A 20102-nucleotide genomic window follows, 5' to 3' on the forward strand; every position below is an offset into this window, starting at 1 on the left:
CTCAAATACACACCTGTTACAAAATACAAATCTAGATGCACTCAAATACACACCTGTTACAAAATACACATCCAGATGCACTCAAATACACACCTGTTACAAAATAGACATCCAGATACACATTCAAATACACACCTATTACAAAATACAGGTTATAATAATAAATATACATAAAACACTAAAATAGGAATACATACACAGAATGGAGCAGTGCCTGCGAGCTGGCTCAGGCAGTTAAACATTTAAATGTAAGTTGTCTGACTGGATTATGAAAAATACAGTAAATAAAACAGATTCTGAGGATTTATGGTGATAAAGTTTGTCTTTATGTCTGAATCGGTGAGAACTAGTTTGAGTTTTAACCTTAGCACTGAGGACATGTCTGCATCCTGAGGATGTTTGCACCCTGAGGACATTTCTACATTGTGAGGACATGTCTGCACTCTGAGGACATTTCTACATTGTGAGGACATGTCTGCATCCTGAGGACATTTCTACATTGTGAGGACATTTCTACATTGTGAGGACATGTCTGCATCCTGAGGACATTTCTACATTGTGAGGACATGTCTGCACTCTGAGGACATTTCTACATTGTGAGGACATGTCTGCATCCTGAGGACATTTCTACATTGTGAGGACATTTCTACATTGTGAGGACATGTCTGCACTCTGAGGACATTTCTACATTGTGAGGACATTTCTACATTGTGAGGACATGTCTGCATCCTGAGGACATTTCTACATTGTGAGGACATGTCTGCACTCTGAGGACATTTCTACATTGTGAGGACATTTCTACATTGTGAGGACATGTCTGCATCCTGAGGACATTTCTACATTGTGAGGACATGTCTGAATCGTGAGGACATGTTTGCATCCTGGACATTTGAATGAAATTTATTTATTTGGATAACCCCTTGAGATGCATCATCTCATTTTCGAGGGGGTCCAAACATATAACAAACATGAACTCAACAATACACAAAAACAGAAACCAGTAGACAAAAACAAACAATACAGCAATATACAGCAAAGAAAAACAAACCAAAAAACAAACAAACAAACAAAAAAACAGAAGACAAACCACAGTTAACATAAAGACAACATTAGGACAATACAACCATAAGAAGGCCACAGCGGCCAACACTGAAACAACAGCAAATAATGCACATGGTTAAAACTGATTTCTGCATCGTGAGGACATGTCTGCATCCTGAGGACATTTCTGCATTGTGAGGACATGTCTGCATCCTGAGGACATTTCTGCATTGTGAGGACATTTCTACATTGTGAAGACATTTCTGCATTGTGAGGACATGTCTGCATCCTGAGGACATTTCTACATTGTGAAGACATTTCTGCATCGTGAGGACATGTCTGCATCCTGAGAACATTTCTGCATTGTGAGGACATGTCTGCACCCTGAGGACATTTCTACATTGTGAAGACATTTCTACATTGTGAGGACATGTCTGCATTGTGAGAACATTTCTACACTGTGAGGACATTTCTGCATTGTGAGGACATGTCTGCATCCTGAGGACATTTCTACATTGTGAGGACACTTCTACACTGTGAGGACATTTCTGCATCCTGAGGACATTTCTGCATTGTGAGGACTTGTCTGCACCCTGAGGACATTTCTGCATTGTGAGGATTTGTTTGCACCCTGAGGACATTTCTACATTGGACATTTCTACATCGTGAGGACATGTCTGCATCCTGAGGACATTTCTACACTGTGAGGACATGGATCATTTGAAGGTCCAGACTCTGTTGGTTAAGGTTCTAGTTCTGGTTTGGGGTCTAGGAACTGAATAATGTCAGTGGGGGTCCTCACATGTATAGAAACGTGTGTGTCCAGTGTGTGTGTGTGTGTGTGTGTGTGTGTGTGTATAATGTGTATGTGTGTTTGTTACCAGTTCGTTGCGTTCCTCAGACAGCAGAGCGTTTCGATCCTCCAACTTCCTGACAACAGCGCTGAGCTCTGCGATTTTTAACTGAAACCTCCGAGTGTCCCGGTCCTCCTGAGACTGCACACACAGACACACACACACACACACACACACAGTTCAGGTTCCTGCAGTAACCGTGTTGCTTCATTTCTGTGTTGCTGATGGACATAAAAATGTGAAGATGTGTGAGGACATAAAGACTGAAGGACAGAAGACAACTACGACTCCCAGGATGCACTTCTTCTCTCACAGCCAATAACACAGCTGTGTCTGACTGTAGAATAAATGACAGCAGTATGGATTCTACCTGTGACAGGATGTGTTGTAGTTTTAACAGTAGTATTTGTACTTCATTAACAAACAGCTGAAGTATCAGAGTATGAACTTTAATCATCCGACAGAGTTCAGTGTTTAAAACATTTAAACTTCAGACAGACGAAGCAGCAGCGCTTTGTTATGGTCCAATCAGAGACACAGGAAGCAGAGAGGTGGACCGTACAGAGTGACACACACACACATCGGCGGTGTCTGAACCAAACACGTCAGGATTCACCAGCACTGATGCACATCAGCTCTCGACAGAGCGACGTCATCATGTCAGCTCTCTGCATGAAAACATCCTGGTCACTGCAGGCAAGGTGATGTCACAGTTTGTGATTTCAGTCACAGTTTGTGACATCATCAGACAGAATCCGTTCACTGCACCTGTCGCTGTCCGTTTATTAAATCTCAAATTAAAGATGGAGGATTGTCATTGGTCCAGTGAAAAGGGAGCAGTGGACTGTGGGATACTGAGGACTGGAGGATCCACCTGAGTCCTTACTGAGACTGAGCAGTGATCATGCGTTCGATGATGTCATGATGACTCTGAAGCATAGACATACAAACTAAGACGCCATATTGACTGTCAGCCCATTACAGTGGCACGTCAGCAAGGCTACCATGTTGGAGAGGGCAAGACTTCCTGTAAAGAAATGGCAGTAAACTGGAGCTGCAGTTTTTTCTGGATATAAAATTCTATATTGTTTTTATTTCTCAGCTCAGTGAGTCGGTTTTATATTTCAGGGTTTATGATCTGCAACAGATTTAAAGTTTTATTCAGTCTGTAGTTTCTGCTGGACGCTGAGTGTCAGACTGACATCAGCTGAACTATCTTACATGGTGAATAATAATTCATCATTGTGAGGAATAATGTTATTGTTTTTATTGTCCTGGTTAATGTTTGTGAAGACGTCTGGAAGTAGACGACTTTTAATCTAGCTAACTAATGACGTCTGCTCATTAACTCCATCATTTTAGAATGGACACCAGAAGAACACATTCTCAAACAGACGATGGATCATAGAAGTTTGTTCCTACATGTTAGCAATCAGCCAAAGCTAACATAGCTAGCATGCTAATGTTGCAAGCCATTATTTGTTGCAAACAATTAAACACACACATTATTCAATCTAAACAAAGAACACGTGTTCTTCTGGTGTCCGTTCTAAAGTGATGGAGTTATTAACCATGCAAGGTAGTTCAGCTGACGTCAGTCTGACACTCCTCCACTCAGTGTCCAGCAGAAACTACAAACTGAATAAAACTTAAATCATAAACCCTGAAATATAAAACCGACTCACTGAGCTGAGAAACTTTTTATCCAGCAAAACTGCAGCTCCTGTTTACTGTCATTTCTTTACAGGAAGACTTGCCCTCTCCCACATGGCGGCACAACCGACGTGTGACCCAGCAGCCAATGAGGCGTTTATGTTTTTATATCCATGTTCGGAAGGAGGCGGAACCTGATGTTCACCATGATGATGACCAGTTAACATGTTGTGGTTAAACTGTGACATGAAGTGAAGTTATTTCATGCAGTACGAGCAGAGGCGGAGCTTACAATGTGAGGAGAAGTGTTAGGGGCGGGGTTAAGGGCTTGGCCTAGGTGGTTAAGTCCCACCCTCTGTGCGTCTCTCAGGGCTGCGATTTGCTGCTCGGCAGCCTGAGTCTGCAGCTGGAGGCGGTGGGCGTGTCCAGCCTGCAGCCCCAGGGCTTTATCCAAAACACTGACAGCTCTGTCCTTCAGCTTTATCTCATCCATCTGCACACAGAACCACAGACAGACAGACAGACAGACACAGACAGACACACAGACACACACACACACAGACACACACACACACACACACACACACACAGACAGACCAGTTAGAGACAGAAGACAGACAGGTTAGTCAGGACAGGGTTAGTCAGGTTAGCTCAGAGGGGTCAGTCAGACAGGTAAGAGACGGAGTTAGTCAGACACACAAGTAAGGGGCGGGGCTGAACCCAACTCGATGGAGGACTCGAACAGACCTGAGGGTCTAAAACATCCTCGACTCGGACAGAGAAGACAGAGGACACCAGCAGCCTCATTCACTGGATCAGTTGACGAACACTGAGATAAAAATAGCGTCGAGTAAAGCTCATAAAATATTTAGTTTTTATATTCAGGGACAAATTTATAATAAAAACTGACGTTACCAAAAAACTGTCTCCATTTCTGTCCTCACTGTCCCCCTCTGTTTTCTACACACAAACTGTATTCTCCTGCTGTGATAAAAATATGTGATCAGAGCCGACAGCGGTGACGATCGGGTCCATCAGGGTCCAGACACGTGGACACAGACACCTGCAGCAGTAAAAACAGTCCTGACTCGACTCAGAATAACTGGAACCTAATCTGAGTCTTTGACCCTCAGAACCACATGGACCTGTGAAAACCACAAAGCTGTTTGTCATACTTTAGGTTGTTAGGAGGCTGAAATCATTCACTTGTTTGTCTGTCTGAACAAAGCACGAGACAAATCACCTCATTGTGTTTTGATTTCACTCAATTCAGTCGATTCAATCACGATGGAACGCCTCAACAAAGTGATGAGCTCACTGTCAAACTGATGGAGCAGTTTATTGTACAGTCAAACTCATCAATGAAACAGAGCGCTGCACCGGCGACATCAGTCCAAAACCTCGGTCTGAAACCAGTCTGAAACCTCAGTCTGAAACCTCAGTCTGAAACCTCAGTCTAAAACCTCAGTCCGAAACCAGTCTGAAACTTCAGCCTGAAACTTCAGCCTGAAACCTCAGTCCGAAACCAGTCTGAAACTTCAGTCTGAAACCAGTCTGAAACCTCAGCCTGAAACTTCAGCCTTAAACCTCAGTCCGAAACCAGTCTGAAACCTCAGTCTGAAACTTCAGCCTGAAACCTCAGTCTGAAACCTCAGCCCGGAACCTCAGCTCAAAACCTCAGTCTGAAACCTCAGTCTGAAACCTCAGTCTGAAACCAGTGTGAAACTTCAGCCTAAAACCTCAGCCTGAAACCTCAGTCTGAAACCTCAGTCTGAAACCAGTGTGAAACCTCAGCCTGAAACCTCAGTCTGAAACCTCAGCCTGAAACCTCAGTCTGAAACCTCAGTTTGGAACCTCAGCCTGAAACCTCAGTCTGAAACCTCAGTCCGAAACCTCAGTCTGAAACCTCAGTCTGAAACCAGTGTGAAACCTCAGCCTGAAACCTCAGTCTGAAACCTCAACCTGAAACCTCAGTCTGAAACCTCAGTCTGGAACCTCAACCTGAAACCTCAGTCTGAAACCTCAGTCCGAAACCTCAGTCTGAAACCTCAGTCCGAAACCTCAGCCTGAAACCTCAGTCTGAAACCTCAGTCTGAAACCTCAGCCTGAAACCTCAGTCTGAAACCAGTGTGAAACTTCAGCCTAAAACCTCAGCCTGAAACCTCAGTCTGAAACCTCAGCCTGAAACCTCAGTCTGAAACCTCAGTCTGAAACCTCAGCATGAAACCTCAGCCTGAAACCTCAGTCTGAAACCTCAGCCTGAAACCTCAGTCTGAAACCTCAGTCTGGAACCTCAGCCTGAAACCTCAGTCTGAAACCTCAGTCCGAAACCTCAGTCTGAAACCTCAGTCTGAAACCAGTGTGAAACCTCAGCCTAAAACCTCAGCCTGAAACCTCAGTCTGAAACCTCAGCCTAAAACCTCAGCCTGAAAGCTCAGCCTAAAACCTCAGCCTGAAACTTCAGTCTGAAACCTCAGTCTGAAACCTCAGTCTGAAACCTCAGCCTAAAACCTCAGCCTGAAAGCTCAGCCTAAAACCTCAGCCTGAAACTTCAGTCTGAAACCTCAGCCTGAAACCTCAGCCTGAAACTTCAGTCTGAAACCTCAGCCTAAAACCTCAGCCTGAAACCTCAGCCTGAAACCTCAGCCTGAAACCTCAGTCCGAAACCTCAGCCTGAAACCTCAGTCTGAAAGCTCAGCCTAAAACCTCAGTCTGAAACTTCAGTCTGAAACCTCAGTCCGAAACCTCAGCCTGAAACCTCAGCCTAAAACCTCAGCCTGAAACTTCAGTCTGAAACCTCAGTCCGAAACCTCAGCCTGAAACCTCAGCCTGAAACCTCAGTCCGAAACCTCAGCCTGAAACCTCAGCCTGAAACCTCAGCCTAAAACCTCAGCCTGAAACCTCAGCCTGAAACCTCAGTCTGAAACCTCAGCCTGAAACCTCAGCCTGAAACCTCAGCCTGAAACGTCAGCCTAAAACCTCAGCCTGAAACCTCAGCCTGAAGCCTCAGTCTGAAACCTCAGCCTGAAACCTCAGCCTGAAACCTCAGTCTGAAACCTCAGCCTGAAACCTCAGTCGGAAACCTCAGTCTGAAACCTCAGCCTGAAACCTCAACCTGAAACCTCAGTCTGAAACCTCAGCCTGAAACCTCAGTCTGAAACCTCAGTCTGAAACCTCAGCCCGAAACTTCAACCTAAAACCTCAGCCTGAAACGTCAGCCTGAAACCTCAGCCTAAAACCTCAGTCTGAAACCTAAGCCTGAAACCTCAGCCTGAAACCTCAGTCTGAAACCTCAGTCTGAAACCTCAGTCTAAAACCTCAGCCTGAAACCTCAGTCTGAAACCTCAGTCTGAAACCTCAGTCTGAAACCTCAGCCTGAAACCTCAGTCTGAAACCTCAGTCTGAAACCTCAGTCTAAAACCTCAGTCTAAAACCTCAGCCTGAAACCTCAGCCTGAAACCTCAGTCTAAAACCTCAGTCTGAAACCTCAGCCTGAAACCTCAGCCTGAAACCTCAGTCTGAAACCTCAGCCTGAAACCTCAGTCCGAAACCTCAGCCTGAAACCTCAGCCTAAAACCTCAGCCTGAAACCTCAGCCTGAAACCTCAGTCTGAAACCTCAGCCTGAAACCTCAGCCTGAAGCCTCAGTCTGAAACCTCAGCCTAAAACCTCAGCCTGAAACCTCAGTCTGAAAACTCAGCCTGAAACCTCAGTCGGAAACCTCAGCCTGAAACCTCAGCCTGAAACCTCAGCCTGAAGCCTCAGTCTGAAACCTCAGCCTGAAACCTCAGCCTGAAACCTCAGTCTGAAACCTCAGCCTGAAACCTCAGTCTGAAACCTCAGCCTGAAACCTCAGTCGGAAACCTCAGCCTGAAACCTCAGTCTGAAACCTCAGCCTGAAACCTCAGCCTGAAACCTCAGTCTGAAACCTCAGCCTGAAACCTCAGTCTGAAACCTCAGCCTGAAACCTCAGTCGGAAACCTCAGTCCGAAACCTCAGTCTGAAACCTCAGCCCGAAACTTCAACCTAAAACCTCAGCCTGAAACCTCAGCCTGAAACCTCAGCCTAAAACCTCAGCCTGAAACCTCAGCCTGAAACCTCAGTCCGAAACCTCAGCCTAAAACCTCAGCCTGAAATCTCAGTCTGAAACCTCAGTCTGAAACCTCAGCCTGAAACCTCAGTCTGAAACCTCAGCCCGAAACTTCAACCTAAAACCTCAGCCTCAAACCTCAGCCTCAAACCTCAGTCTGAAACCTCAGTCTGAAACCTCAGCCTAAAACCTCAGTCTGAAACCTCAGTCCGAAACCTCAGTCTGAAACCTCAGTCTGAAACTTCAACCTAAAACCTCAGTCTGAAACCTCAGCCCGAAACTTCAGCCTGAAACCTCAGCCTGAAACCTCAGCCTGAAACCTCAGTCTGAAACCTCAGTCTAAAACCTCAGTCTGAAACCTCAGTCTGAAACCTCAGTCTAAAACCTCAGCCTGAAACCTCAGCCTGAAACCTCAGTCTAAAACCTCAGTCTGAAACCTCAGTCTAAAACCTCAGTCTGAAACCTCAGTCTAAAACCTCAGCCTGAAACCTCAGTCTAAAACCTCAGCCTGAAACCTCAGTCTAAAACCTCAGTCTGAAACCTCAGCCTGAAACCTCAGTCTAAAACCACAGTCTGAAACCTCAGTCTAAAACCTCAGCCTGAAACCTCAGTCTAAAACCTCAGTCTGAAACCTCAGCCTGAAACCTCAGCCTGAAACCTCAGTCCGAAACCTCAGCCTGAAACCTCAGCCTGAAACCTCAGCCTAAAACCTCAGCCTAAAACCTCAGTCCGAAACCTCAGTCTGAAACCTCAGTCTGAAACTTCAGTCCGAAACTTCAGCCTAAAACCTCCGTCTGAAACCTCAGTCTGAAACCTCAGTCTAAAACCTCAGCCTGAAATCTCAGTCTGAAACCTCAGTCTGAAACCTCAGTCCGAAACTTCAGCCTAAAACCTCAGCCTGAAACCTCAGTCTGAAACCTCAGTCCGAAACCTCAGTCTGAAACCTCAGTCTGAAACCTCAGTCCGAAACTTCAGCCTAAAACCTCAGTCCGAAACCTCAGTCTGAAACCTCAGCCTGAAACCTCAGTCCAAAACCTCAGTCTAAAACATCAGTCTGAAACCTCAGCCTGAAACCTCAGCCTAAAACCTCTGTCTGAAACCTCAGTCTGAAACCTCAGCCTAAAACCTCAGTCTGAAACCTCAGCCTGAAACCTCAGTCTGAAACCTCAGCCTAAAACCTCAGTCTGAAACCTCAGCCTAAAACCTCAGCCTGAAACCTCAGCCTGAAACCTCAGCCTGAAACCTCAGTCCGAAACCTCAGCCTAAAACCTCAGCCTGAAATCTCAGTCTGAAACCTCAGTCTGAAACCTCAGCCTGAAACCTCAGTCTGAAACCTCAGCCCGAAACTTCAACCTAAAACCTCAGCCTCAAACCTCAGCCTCAAACCTCAGTCTGAAACCTCAGTCTGAAACCTCAGCCTAAAACCTCAGTCTGAAACCTCAGTCCGAAACCTCAGTCTGAAACCTCAGTCTGAAACTTCAACCTAAAACCTCAGTCTGAAACCTCAGCCCGAAACTTCAGCCTGAAACCTCAGCCTGAAACCTCAGTCTGAAACCTCAGTCTGAAACCTCAGTCTAAAACCTCAGTCTGAAACCTCAGTCTGAAACCTCAGTCTAAAACCTCAGCCTGAAACCTCAGCCTGAAACCTCAGTCTAAAACCTAAGTCTGAAACCTCAGTCTAAAACCTCAGCCCGAAACCTCAGTCTAAAACCTCAGCCTGAAACCTCAGTCTAAAACCTCAGTCTGAAACCTCAGCCTGAAACCTCAGTCTAAAACCTCAGTCTGAAACCTCAGTCTAAAACCTCAGCCTGAAACCTCAGTCTAAAACCTCAGTCTGAAACCTCAGCCTGAAACCTCAGCCTGAAACCTCAGTCCGAAACCTCAGTCTGAAACCTCAGCCTGAAACCTCAGCCTAAAACCTCAGCCTAAAACCTCAGTCCGAAACCTCAGTCTGAAACCTCAGTCCGAAACTTCAGCCTAAAACCTCCGTCTAAAACCTCAGTCCGAAACCTCAGTCTGAAACTTCAGTCCGAAACTTCAGCCTAAAACCTCCGTCTGAAACCTCAGTCTGAAACCTCAGTCTAAAACCTCAGCCTGAAATCTCAGTCTGAAACCTCAGTCTGAAACCTCAGTCCGAAACTTCAGCCTAAAACCTCAGCCTGAAACCTCAGTCTGAAACCTCAGTCCGAAACCTCAGTCTGAAACTTCAGTCCGAAACTTCAGCCTAAAACCTCCGTCTGAAACCTCAGTCTGAAACCTCAGTCTAAAACCTCAGCCTGAAATCTCAGTCTGAAACCTCAGTCTGAAACCTCAGTCCGAAACTTCAGCCTAAAACCTCAGCCTGAAACCTCAGTCTGAAACCTCAGTCCGAAACCTCAGTCCGAAACCTCAGTCTGAAACCTCTGTCCGAAACTTCAGCCTAAAACCTCAGTCCGAAACCTCAGTCTGAAACCTCAGCCTGAAACCTCAGTCTGAAACCTCTGTCTGAAACCTCAGTCTGAAACCTCAGCCTGAAACCTCAGCCTAAAACCTCTGTCTGAAACCTCAGTCTGAAACCTCAGCCTAAAACCTCAGTCTGAAACCTCAGCCTGAAACCTCAGTCTGAAACCTCAGCCTGAAACCTCAGTCGGAAACCTCAGTCTGAAACCTCAGCCTGAAACCTCAGTCGGAAACCTCAGCCTGAAACCTCAGTCTGAAACCTCAGCCTGAAACCTCAGCCTGAAACCTCAGTCTGAAACCTCAGCCTGAAACCTCAGCCTGAAACCTCAGTCTGAAACCTCAGCCTGAAACCTCAGTCGGAAACCTCAGCCTGAAACCTCAGTCCAAAACCTCAGTCTGAAACCTCAGCCTGAAACCTCAGCCTAAAACCTCAGTCTGAAACCTCAGTCCGAAACCTCAGTCCGAAACCTCAGCCTAAAACCTCAGCCTGAAACCTCAGTCTGAAACTTCAGTCTGAAACCTCAGACTGAAACCTCAGTCCGAAACCTCAGTCCGAGACCTCAGTCTGAAACCTCAGTCCGAAACCTCAGCCTAAAACCTCAGCCTGAAACCTCAGTCTGAAACTTCAGACTGAAACCTCAGTCTGAAACCTCAGTCTGAAACCTCAGCCTGAAACCTCAGCCTGAAACCTCAGTCTGAAACGTCAGCCTAAAACCTCAGCCTGAAACCTCAGTCTGAAACCTCAGCCCGAAACTTCAGCCTGAAACCTCAGCCTGAAACCTCAGCCTGAAACCTCAGTCTGAAACCTCAGTCTAAAACCTCAGTCTGAAACCTCAGTCTGAAACCTCAGTCTAAAACCTCAGCCTGAAACCTCAGCCTGAAACCTCAGTCTAAAACCTCAGTCTGAAACCTCAGTCTAAAACCTCAGTCTGAAACCTCAGTCTAAAACCTCAGCCTGAAACCTCAGTCTAAAACCTCAGCCTGAAACCTCAGTCTAAAACCTCAGTCTGAAACCTCAGCCTGAAACCTCAGTCTAAAACCTCAGTCTGAAACCTCAGTCTAAAACCTCAGCCTGAAACCTCAGTCTAAAACCTCAGTCTGAAACCTCAGCCTGAAACCTCAGCCTGAAACCTCAGTCCGAAACCTCAGCCTGAAACCTCAGCCTGAAACCTCAGCCTAAAACCTCAGCCTAAAACCTCAGTCCGAAACCTCAGTCTGAAACCTCAGTCTGAAACTTCAGTCCGAAACTTCAGCCTAAAACCTCTTTCTGAAACCTCAGTCTGAAACCTCAGTCTAAAACCTCAGCCTGAAATCTCAGTCTGAAACCTCAGTCTGAAACCTCAGTCCGAAACTTCAGCCTAAAACCTCAGCCTGAAACCTCAGTCTGAAACCTCAGTCCGAAACCTCAGTCTGAAACCTCAGTCTGAAACCTCAGTCCGAAACTTCAGCCTAAAACCTCAGTCCGAAACCTCAGTCTGAAACCTCAGCCTGAAACCTCAGTCCAAAACCTCAGTCTAAAACATCAGTCTGAAACCTCAGACTGAAACCTCAGCCTAAAACCTCTGTCTGAAACCTCAGTCTGAAACCTCAGCCTAAAACCTCAGTCTGAAACCTCAGCCTGAAACCTCAGTCTGAAACCTCAGCCTAAAACCTCAGTCTGAAACCTCAGCCTAAAACCTCAGCCTGAAACCTCAGCCTGAAACCTCAGTCCGAAACCTCAGCCTAAAACATCAGCCTGAAATCTCAGTCTGAAACCTCAGTCTGAAACCTCAGCCTGAAACCTCAGTCTGAAACCTCAGCCCGAAACTTCAACCTAAAACCTCAGCCTCAAACCTCAGCCTCAAACCTCAGTCTGAAACCTCAGTCTGAAACCTCAGCCTAAAACCTCAGTCTGAAACCTCAGTCCGAAACCTCAGTCTGAAACCTCAGTCTGAAACTTCAACCTAAAACCTCAGTCTGAAACCTCAGCCCGAAACTTCAGCCTGAAACCTCAGCCTGAAACCTCAGCCTGAAACCTCAGTCTGAAACCTCAGTCTGAAACCTCAGTCTAAAACCTCAGTCTGAAACCTCAGTCTGAAACCTCAGTCTAAAACCTCAGCCTGAAACCTCAGCCTGAAACCTCAGTCTAAAACCTAAGTCTGAAACCTCAGTCTAAAACCTCAGCCTGAAACCTCAGTCTAAAACCTCAGCCTGAAACCTCAGTCTAAAACCTCAGTCTGAAACCTCAGCCTGAAACCTCAGTCTAAAACCTCAGTCTGAAACCTCAGTCTAAAACCTCAGCCTGAAACCTCAGTCTAAAACCTCAGTCTGAAACCTCAGCCTGAAACCTCAGCCTGAAACCTCAGTCCGAAACCTCAGCCTGAAACCTCAGCCTGAAACCTCAGCCTAAAACCTCAGCCTAAAACCTCAGTCCGAAACCTCAGTCTGAAACCTCAGTCTGAAACTTCAGTCCGAAACTTCAGCCTAAAACCTCCGTCTGAAACCTCAGTCTGAAACCTCAGTCTAAAACCTCAGCCTGAAATCTCAGTCTGAAACCTCAGTCTGAAACCTCAGTCCGAAACTTCAGCCTAAAACCTCAGCCTGAAACCTCAGTCTGAAACCTCAGTCCGAAACCTCAGTCCGAAACCTCAGTCTGAAACCTCAGTCCGAAACTTCAGCCTAAAACCTCAGTCCGAAACCTCAGTCTGAAACCTCAGCCTGAAACCTCAGTCCAAAACCTCAGTCTAAAACATCAGTCTGAAACCTCAGCCTGAAACCTCAGCCTGAAACCTCTGTCTGAAACCTCAGTCTGAAACCTCAGCCTGAAACCTCAGCCTAAAACCTCTGTCTGAAACCTCAGTCTGAAACCTCAGCCTAAAACCTCAGTCTGAAACCTCAGTCTGAAACCTCAGCCTGAAACCTCAGTCGGAAACCTCAGTCTGAAACCTCAGCCTGAAACCTCAGTCGGAAACCTCAGCCTGAAACCTCAGTCTGAAACCTCAGCCTGAAACCTCAGCCTGAAACCTCAGCCTGAAACCTCAGTCTGAAACCTCAGCCTGAAACCTCAACCTGAAACCTCAGTCTGAAACCTCAGCCTGAAACCTCAGTCGGAAACCTCAGCCTGAAACCTCAGTCCAAAACCTCAGTCTGAAACCTCAGCCTGAAACCTCAGCCTAAAACCTCAGTCTGAAACCTCAGTCCGAAACCTCAGTCTGAAACCTCAGTCCGAAACCTCAGCCTAAAACCTCAGCCTGAAACCTCAGTCTGAATCTTCAGTCTGAAACCTCAGACTGAAACCTCAGCCTAAAAACGCAGTCTGAAACCTCAGCCTGAAACCTCAGCCGAAAACCTCAGTCTGAAACCTCAGTCCGAAACCTCAGTCCGAAACCTCAGCCTAAAACCTCAGCCTGAAACCTCAGTCTGAAACTTCAGCCTGAAACCTCAGCCTGAAACCTCAGTCTGAAACCTCAGTCTGAAACCTCAGTCCGAAACCTCAGTCTGAAACCTCAGTCTAAAACCTCAGCCTGAAACCTCAGTCCGAAACCTCAGACTGAAACCTCAGTCTGAAACCTCAGTCTAAAACCTCAGCCTGAAACCTCAGCCTGAAACCTCAGTCTGAAACCTCAGTCTAAAACCTCAGCCTGAAACCTCAGCCTGAAACCTCAGTCTGAAACCTCAGCCTGAAACCTCAGTCTGAAACCTCAGCCTGAAAACTCAGCCTGAAACCTCAGTCCGAAACCTCAGTCTAAAACCTCAGCCTGAAACCTCAGTCTGAAACCTCAGTCTGAAACCTCAGCCTGAAACCAGTCTGAAACCTCAGTCCGAAACCTCAGCCTGAAAACTCAGCCTGAAAACTCAGCCTGAAACCTCAGCCTGAAAACTCAGCCTGAAACCTCAGTCGGAAACCTCAGTCTGAAACCTCAGCCTGAAACCTCAGTCTGAAACCTCAGTCTGAAACCTCAGCCTGAAACCTCAGCCTGAAACCTCAGTCTGAAACCTCAGCCTGAAACCTCAGTCTGAAACCTCAGTCCGAAACCTCAGTCTGAAACCTCAGCCCGAAACTTCAACCTAAAACCTCAGCCTGAAACCTCAGCCTGAAACCTCAGCCTAAAACCTCAGTCTGAAACCTCAGCCTAAAACCTCAGCCTGAAACCTCAGCATGAAACCTCAGCCTGAAACCTCAGTCCGAAACCTCAGCCTAAAACCTCAGCCTGAAATCTCAGTCTGAAACCTCAGTCTGAAACCTCAGCCTGAAACCTCAGTCTGAAACCTCAGCCCGAAACTTCAACCTAAAACCTCAGCCTGAAACCTCAGCCTGAAACCTCAGTCTGAAACCTCAGTCCGAAACTTCAGCCTAAAACCTCAGCCTGAAACCTCAGTCTGAAACCTCAGTCCGAAACCTCAGTCCGAAACCTCAGTCTGAAACCTCAGTCCGAAACTTCAGCCTAAAACCTCAGTCCGAAACCTCAGTCTGAAACCTCAGCCTGAAACCTCAGTCCAAAACCTCAGTCTAAAACATCAGTCTGAAACCTCAGCCTGAAACCTCAGCCTAAAACCTCAGTCTGAAACCTCAGCCTGAAACCTCAGCCTGAAACCTCAGCCTAAAACCTCAGCCTAAAACCTCAGTCTGAAACCTCAGCCTGAAACCTCAGCCTAAAACCTCAGTCTGAAACCTCAGCCTGAAACCTCAGCCTAAAACCTCAGCCTAAAACCTCAGTCTGAAACCTCAGCCTGAAACCTCAGCCTGAAACCTCAGTCTGAAACCTCAGCCTGAAACCTCAGTCGGAAACCTCAGCCTGAAACCTCAGTCCAAAACCTCAGTCTGAAACCTCAGCCTGAAACCTCAGCCTAAAACCTCAGTCTGAAACCTCAGTCCGAAACTTCAGCCTAAAACCTCAGTCCGAAACTTCAGCCTGAAACCTCAGCCTAAAACCTCTGTCTGAAACCTCAGCCTAAAACTTCAGCCTAAAACCTCAGTCTGAAACCTCAGTCCGAAACCTCAGTCTGAAACCTCAGTCTGAAACCTCAGCCTGAAACCTCAGTCTGAAACCTCAGCCTGAAACCTCAGCCTGAAACCTCAGTCTGAAACCTCAGCCTGAAACCTCAGCCTGAAACCTCAGTCTAAAACCTCAGTCCGAAACCTCAGTCTGAAACCTCAGTCCGAAACCTCAGCCTAAAACCTCAGCCTGAAACCTCAGTCTGAAACTTCAGTCCGAAACCTCAGACTGAAACCTCAGTCCGAAACCTCAGCCTAAAACCTCAGCCTAAAACCTCAGTCTGAAACTTCAGTCTGAAACCTCAGACTGAAACCTCAGTCTGAAACCTCAGTCTGAAACTTCAGTCTGAAACGTCAGCCTGAAACCTCAGTCTGAAACTTCAGTCTGAAACCTCACTCTGAAACCTCAGTCTGAAACCTCAGCCTGAAAACTCAGCCTGAAACCTCAGTCTGAAGCCTCAATCTGAAACCTCAGCCTGAAAACTCAGCCTGAAACCTCAGTCCGAAACCTCAGTCTAAAACCTCAGCCTGAAACCTCAGTCCGAAACCTCAGTCTGAAACCTCAGTCTGAAACCTCAGTCTAAAACCTCAGCCTGAAACCTCAGTCTGAAACCTCAGTCCGAAACCTCAGTCTAAAACCTCAGCCTGAAACCTCAGTCCGAAACCTCAGTCTGAAACCTCAGTCTGAAACCTCAGTCTACAACCTCAGCCTGAAACCTCAGCCTGAAACCTCAGTCTGAAACCTCAGTCTAAAACCTCAGCCTGAAACCTCAGCCTGAAACCTCAGTCTGAAACCTCAGCCTGAAACTTCAGTCTGAAACCTCAGTCTGAAACCTCAGTCTGAAACCTCAGCCTGAAACCTCAGTCTGAAACCTCAGTCCGAAACCTCAGTCTGAAACCTCAGCCCGAAACCTCAGTCCGAAACCTCAGACTGAAACCTCAGTCTGAAACCTCAGCCTAAAACCTCAGCCTGAAACCTCAGTCTGAAACCTCAGTCTAAAACCTCAGCCTGAAACCTCAGCCTGAAACCTCAGTCTGAAACCTCAGTCTGAAACCTCAGTCTGAAACCTCAGTCTAAAACCTCAGTCTGAAACCTCAGTCTGAAACCTCAGTCTGAAACCTCAGCCTGAAACCTCAGCCCGAAACTTCAGCCTGAAACTTCAATCTGAAACCTCAGTCTGAAACCTCAGTCTGAAACCTCAGCCCGAAACTTCAGCCTGAAACTTCAGTTTGAAACCTCAGTCTGAAACCTCAGTCTGAAACCTCAGCCTGAAAACTCAGCCTGAAACCTCAGTCCGAAACCTCAGTCTAAAACCTCAGCCTGAAACCTCAGTCCGAAACCTCAGTCTGAAACCTCAGTCTAAATCCTCAGCCTGAAACCTCAGTCTGAAACCTCAGTCTGAAACCTCAGCCTGAAACCTCAGCCTGAAACCTCAGTCTGAAACCTCAGTCTGAAACCTCAGTCCGAAACCTCAGTCTGAAACCTCAGTCTAAAACCTCAGCCTGAAACCTCAGTCCGAAACCTCAGACTGAAACCTCAGTCTGAAACCTCAGTCTAAAACCTCAGCCTGAAACCTCAGCCTGAAACCTCAGTCTGAAACCTCAGTCTAAAACCTCAGCCTGAAACCTCAGCCTGAAACCTCAATCTGAAACCTCAGCCTGAAAACTCAGCCTGAAACCTCAGTCCGAAACCTCAGTCTAAAACCTCAGCCTGAAACCTCAGTCTGAAACCTCAGTCTGAAACCTCAGTCTAAAACCTCAGCCTAAAACCTCAGTCTGAAACCTCAGCCTGAAACCAGTCTGAAACCTCAGTCCGAAACCTCAGCCTGAAAACTCAGCCTGAAGCCTCAGTCTGAAACCTCAGCCTGAAAACTCAGCCTGAAACCTCAGTCCGAAACCTCAGTCTGAAACCTCAGTCTGAAACTTCAGTCCGAAACTTCAGCCTAAAACCTCCGTCTGAAACCTCAGTCTGAAACCTCAGTCTAAAACCTCAGCCTGAAATCTCAGTCTGAAACCTCAGTCCGAAACTTCAGCCTAAAACCTCAGCCTGAAACCTCAGCCTGAAACCTCAGTCCAAAACCTCAGTCCGAAACCTCAGCCTGAAACCTCAGCCTAAAACCTCAGTCCGAAACTTCAGCCTAAAACCTCAGTCTGAAACCTCAGTCTGAAACCTCAGCCTGAAACCTCAGCCTAAAACCTCTGTCTGAAACCTCAGCCTAAAACTTCAGCCTAAAACCTCAGCCTGAAACCTCAGTCTGAAACCTCAGTCTAAAACCTCAGCCTGAAACCTCAGTCTGAAACCTCAGTCTGAAACCTCAGCCTGAAACCTCAGCCTGAAACCTCAGTCTGAAACCTCAGTCCGAAACCTCAGTCTGAAACCTCAGTCTAAAACCTCAGCCTGAAACCTCAGTCCGAAACCTCAGACTGAAACCTCAGTCTGAAACCTCAGTCTAAAACCTCAGCCTGAAACCTCAGCCTGAAACCTCAGTCTGAAACCTCAGTCTAAAACCTCAGCCTGAAACCTCAGCCTGAAACCTCAATCTGAAACCTCAGCCTGAAAACTCAGCCTGAAACCTCAGTCCGAAACCTCAGTCTAAAACCTCAGCCTGAAACCTCAGTCTGAAACCTCAGTCTGAAACCTCAGCCTGAAACCTCAGCCTAAAACCTCAGTCTGAAACCTCAGCCTGAAACCAGTCTGAAACCTCAGTCCGAAACCTCAGCCTGAAAACTCAGCCTGAAGCCTCAGTCTGAAACCTCAGCCTGAAAACTCAGCCTGAAACCTCAGTCCGAAACCTCAGTCTGAAACCTCAGTCTGAAACTTCAGTCCGAAACTTCAGCCTAAAACCTCCGTCTGAAACCTCAGTCTGAAACCTCAGTCTAAAACCTCAGCCTGAAATCTCAGTCTGAAACCTCAGTCCGAAACTTCAGCCTAAAACCTCAGCCTGAAACCTCAGCCTGAAACCTCAGTCCAAAACCTCAGTCCGAAACCTCAGCCTGAAACCTCAGCCTAAAACCTCAGTCCGAAACTTCAGCCTAAAACCTCAGTCTGAAACCTCAGTCTGAAACCTCAGCCTGAAACCTCAGCCTAAAACCTCTGTCTGAAACCTCAGCCTAAAACTTCAGCCTAAAACCTCAGTCTGAAACCTCAGTCCGAAACCTCAGTCTGAAACTTCAGTCTGAAACCTCAGTCTGAAACCTCAGTCTGAAACCTCAGCCTGAAACTTCAGTCTAAAACCTCAGCCTGAAACCTCAGTCTGAAACCTCAGTCTGAAACCTCAGTCTGAAACCTCAGTCCGAAACCTCAGTCTGAAACCTCAGTCTAAAACCTCAGCCTGAAACCTCAGTCCGAAACCTCAGTCTGAAACCTCAGTCTGAAACCTCAGTCTAAAACCTCAGCCTGAAACCTCAGTCTGAAACCTCAGTCTAAAACCTCAGCCTGAAACCTCAGCCTGAAACCTCAGTCTAAAACCTCAGCCTGAAACCTCAGCCTGAAACCTCAGTCTGAAACCTCAGCCTGAAACCTCAGCCTGAAACCTCAGCCTGAAACCTCAGTCTGAAACTTCAGCCTGAAACTTCAGTTTGAAACCTCAGTCTGAAACCTCAGTCTGAAACCTCAGCCCGAAACACAAGATACAGTGTGTACAGTGTGTAGTACCCATCAGTGTGTGACTCTTGGTTGTGTGGTACCACTCTGTGTCTGTCTCAGTCTGTGTTTTTGTCTCTGTAATAATGGAGTCATTATTGGGTGTGTGTCCTCACTGAGTGCAGAGTTGTGTGTGAACGCTGTCGTCTGTTCTGATTTCAGCTGATTGAAACTTTATTAACTTGAGTGATGTTTCAAAGTTAGTTATTTCTGACCTGAAGCTGAAGGTTGTTTTGTGAGATACTCTGAAGCTTCATTCAGTCAGGAGGAATATTCCAAGAATTCAACCATCGTTACCATGGCAAAATGAAAGGATATTATGGTCTGTATTAGACATGATGACCATGGAGCCGGGGGTGGGGGTACCAGGGCATCGTCATGTGAGTGTGTAAACAGTGGGGTGTGTGTGACAGTGACTCGTACCAGTCGGCGGATCTCCCTCTCACAGTCTCTCTTAGTCTTGTTCAGCTCCTCCTGGTGTTGGTGATGAGCTGATCGCAGTTCGGCTGCTCGGGCCTGGCAGGCCTGTTGAGCTGATGTCAGAGCCTCCTCAGCACTCCTCTTTGCTCCTCGCAGCTCCTGAACCTCCTGCTGGAGGCGACACCGCTCCGCCTCCCAGCTCCTCCTTGCTTCCTCCACCTCCGCTAGCAGGGCACTCCTCACCTGAGGAACAAGAGTACAAAGAATCTGAACATTATTTCACTCCTGAGGAGTTAAATTATCCCACACACCTGGAGACAAGAGGAGGAGTTAAATTATCCCACACACCTGGAGACAAGAGGAGGAGTTAAATTATCCCACACACCTGGAGACAAGAGGGGGAGTTAAATTATCCCACACACCTGGAGACAAGAGGAGGACTGGACATGTGAGAAAACTGGAGACATGAACAAACTGGACACATGAACAAACTGGACACATGAACAAACTGGACGCATGAACAAACTGAACATGTGAACCCAGACCCATCCAAATAACTTTTCTAGCCTCATTTGTTCATCAGACAAAGGACAGCCATTTAGCACTCAAACTCCCATGATGCTTCATGTCACACCTCAGTGTGACTTCCTGCCCATGGACCCAGCTTCAAACGTGATTGGGCACTAATGTGACATGTGACCTGTGATGTCACTAAGCCCACTAATAGAGAAGCTTCTGCTCTCCATCTGGCTCCTCCTCGGAGGAGGACCTGCTCCACCTTTGCTCCACCTTCTCACCTGTCTCCTGCAGCATCAGCAGAAAAGACTCTTACCTGAACGTGGTCTCCGCACAGCAGACAACCTCTGTCTCACACACACATACACACACACACACACACACACACACACACACACACACACACAGGTGTATGTCGCTACTCGTTAGGATGTGTGTGTTTTGTTTTGCTTGTTGTCTTTGTGAATCAAAC

General features: G+C 47.0%; 1 protein-coding gene across 7 annotated transcripts in view; it reads right to left on the bottom strand.

Moving 5' to 3' along the window:
- Positions 1-20102, bottom strand: part of jakmip3 (Janus kinase and microtubule interacting protein 3) — a 53495-nt gene that overhangs the window by 24360 nt on the left and 9033 nt on the right. For 5 of the 7 annotated variants that reach the window (XM_078163225.1, XM_078163224.1, XM_078163226.1 and 2 more), the window contains exons 4-6: positions 19118-19357; positions 3841-4041; positions 1923-2036 (exon numbers count right to left, since the gene is read on the bottom strand). In XM_078163225.1, coding sequence (XP_078019351.1) covers positions 1923-2036; positions 3841-4041; positions 19118-19357 — 555 coding nt within the window. The remainder of the gene's footprint in view (positions 1-1922; positions 2037-3840; positions 4042-19117; positions 19358-20102) is intronic. The other 2 variants (XM_078163228.1, XM_078163227.1) reach the window with 1 other exon arrangement.

Source organism: Epinephelus lanceolatus, chromosome 21 (assembly GCF_041903045.1).
Source record: "Epinephelus lanceolatus isolate andai-2023 chromosome 21, ASM4190304v1, whole genome shotgun sequence".
Lineage (NCBI taxonomy): Eukaryota > Metazoa > Chordata > Actinopteri > Perciformes > Serranidae > Epinephelus > Epinephelus lanceolatus.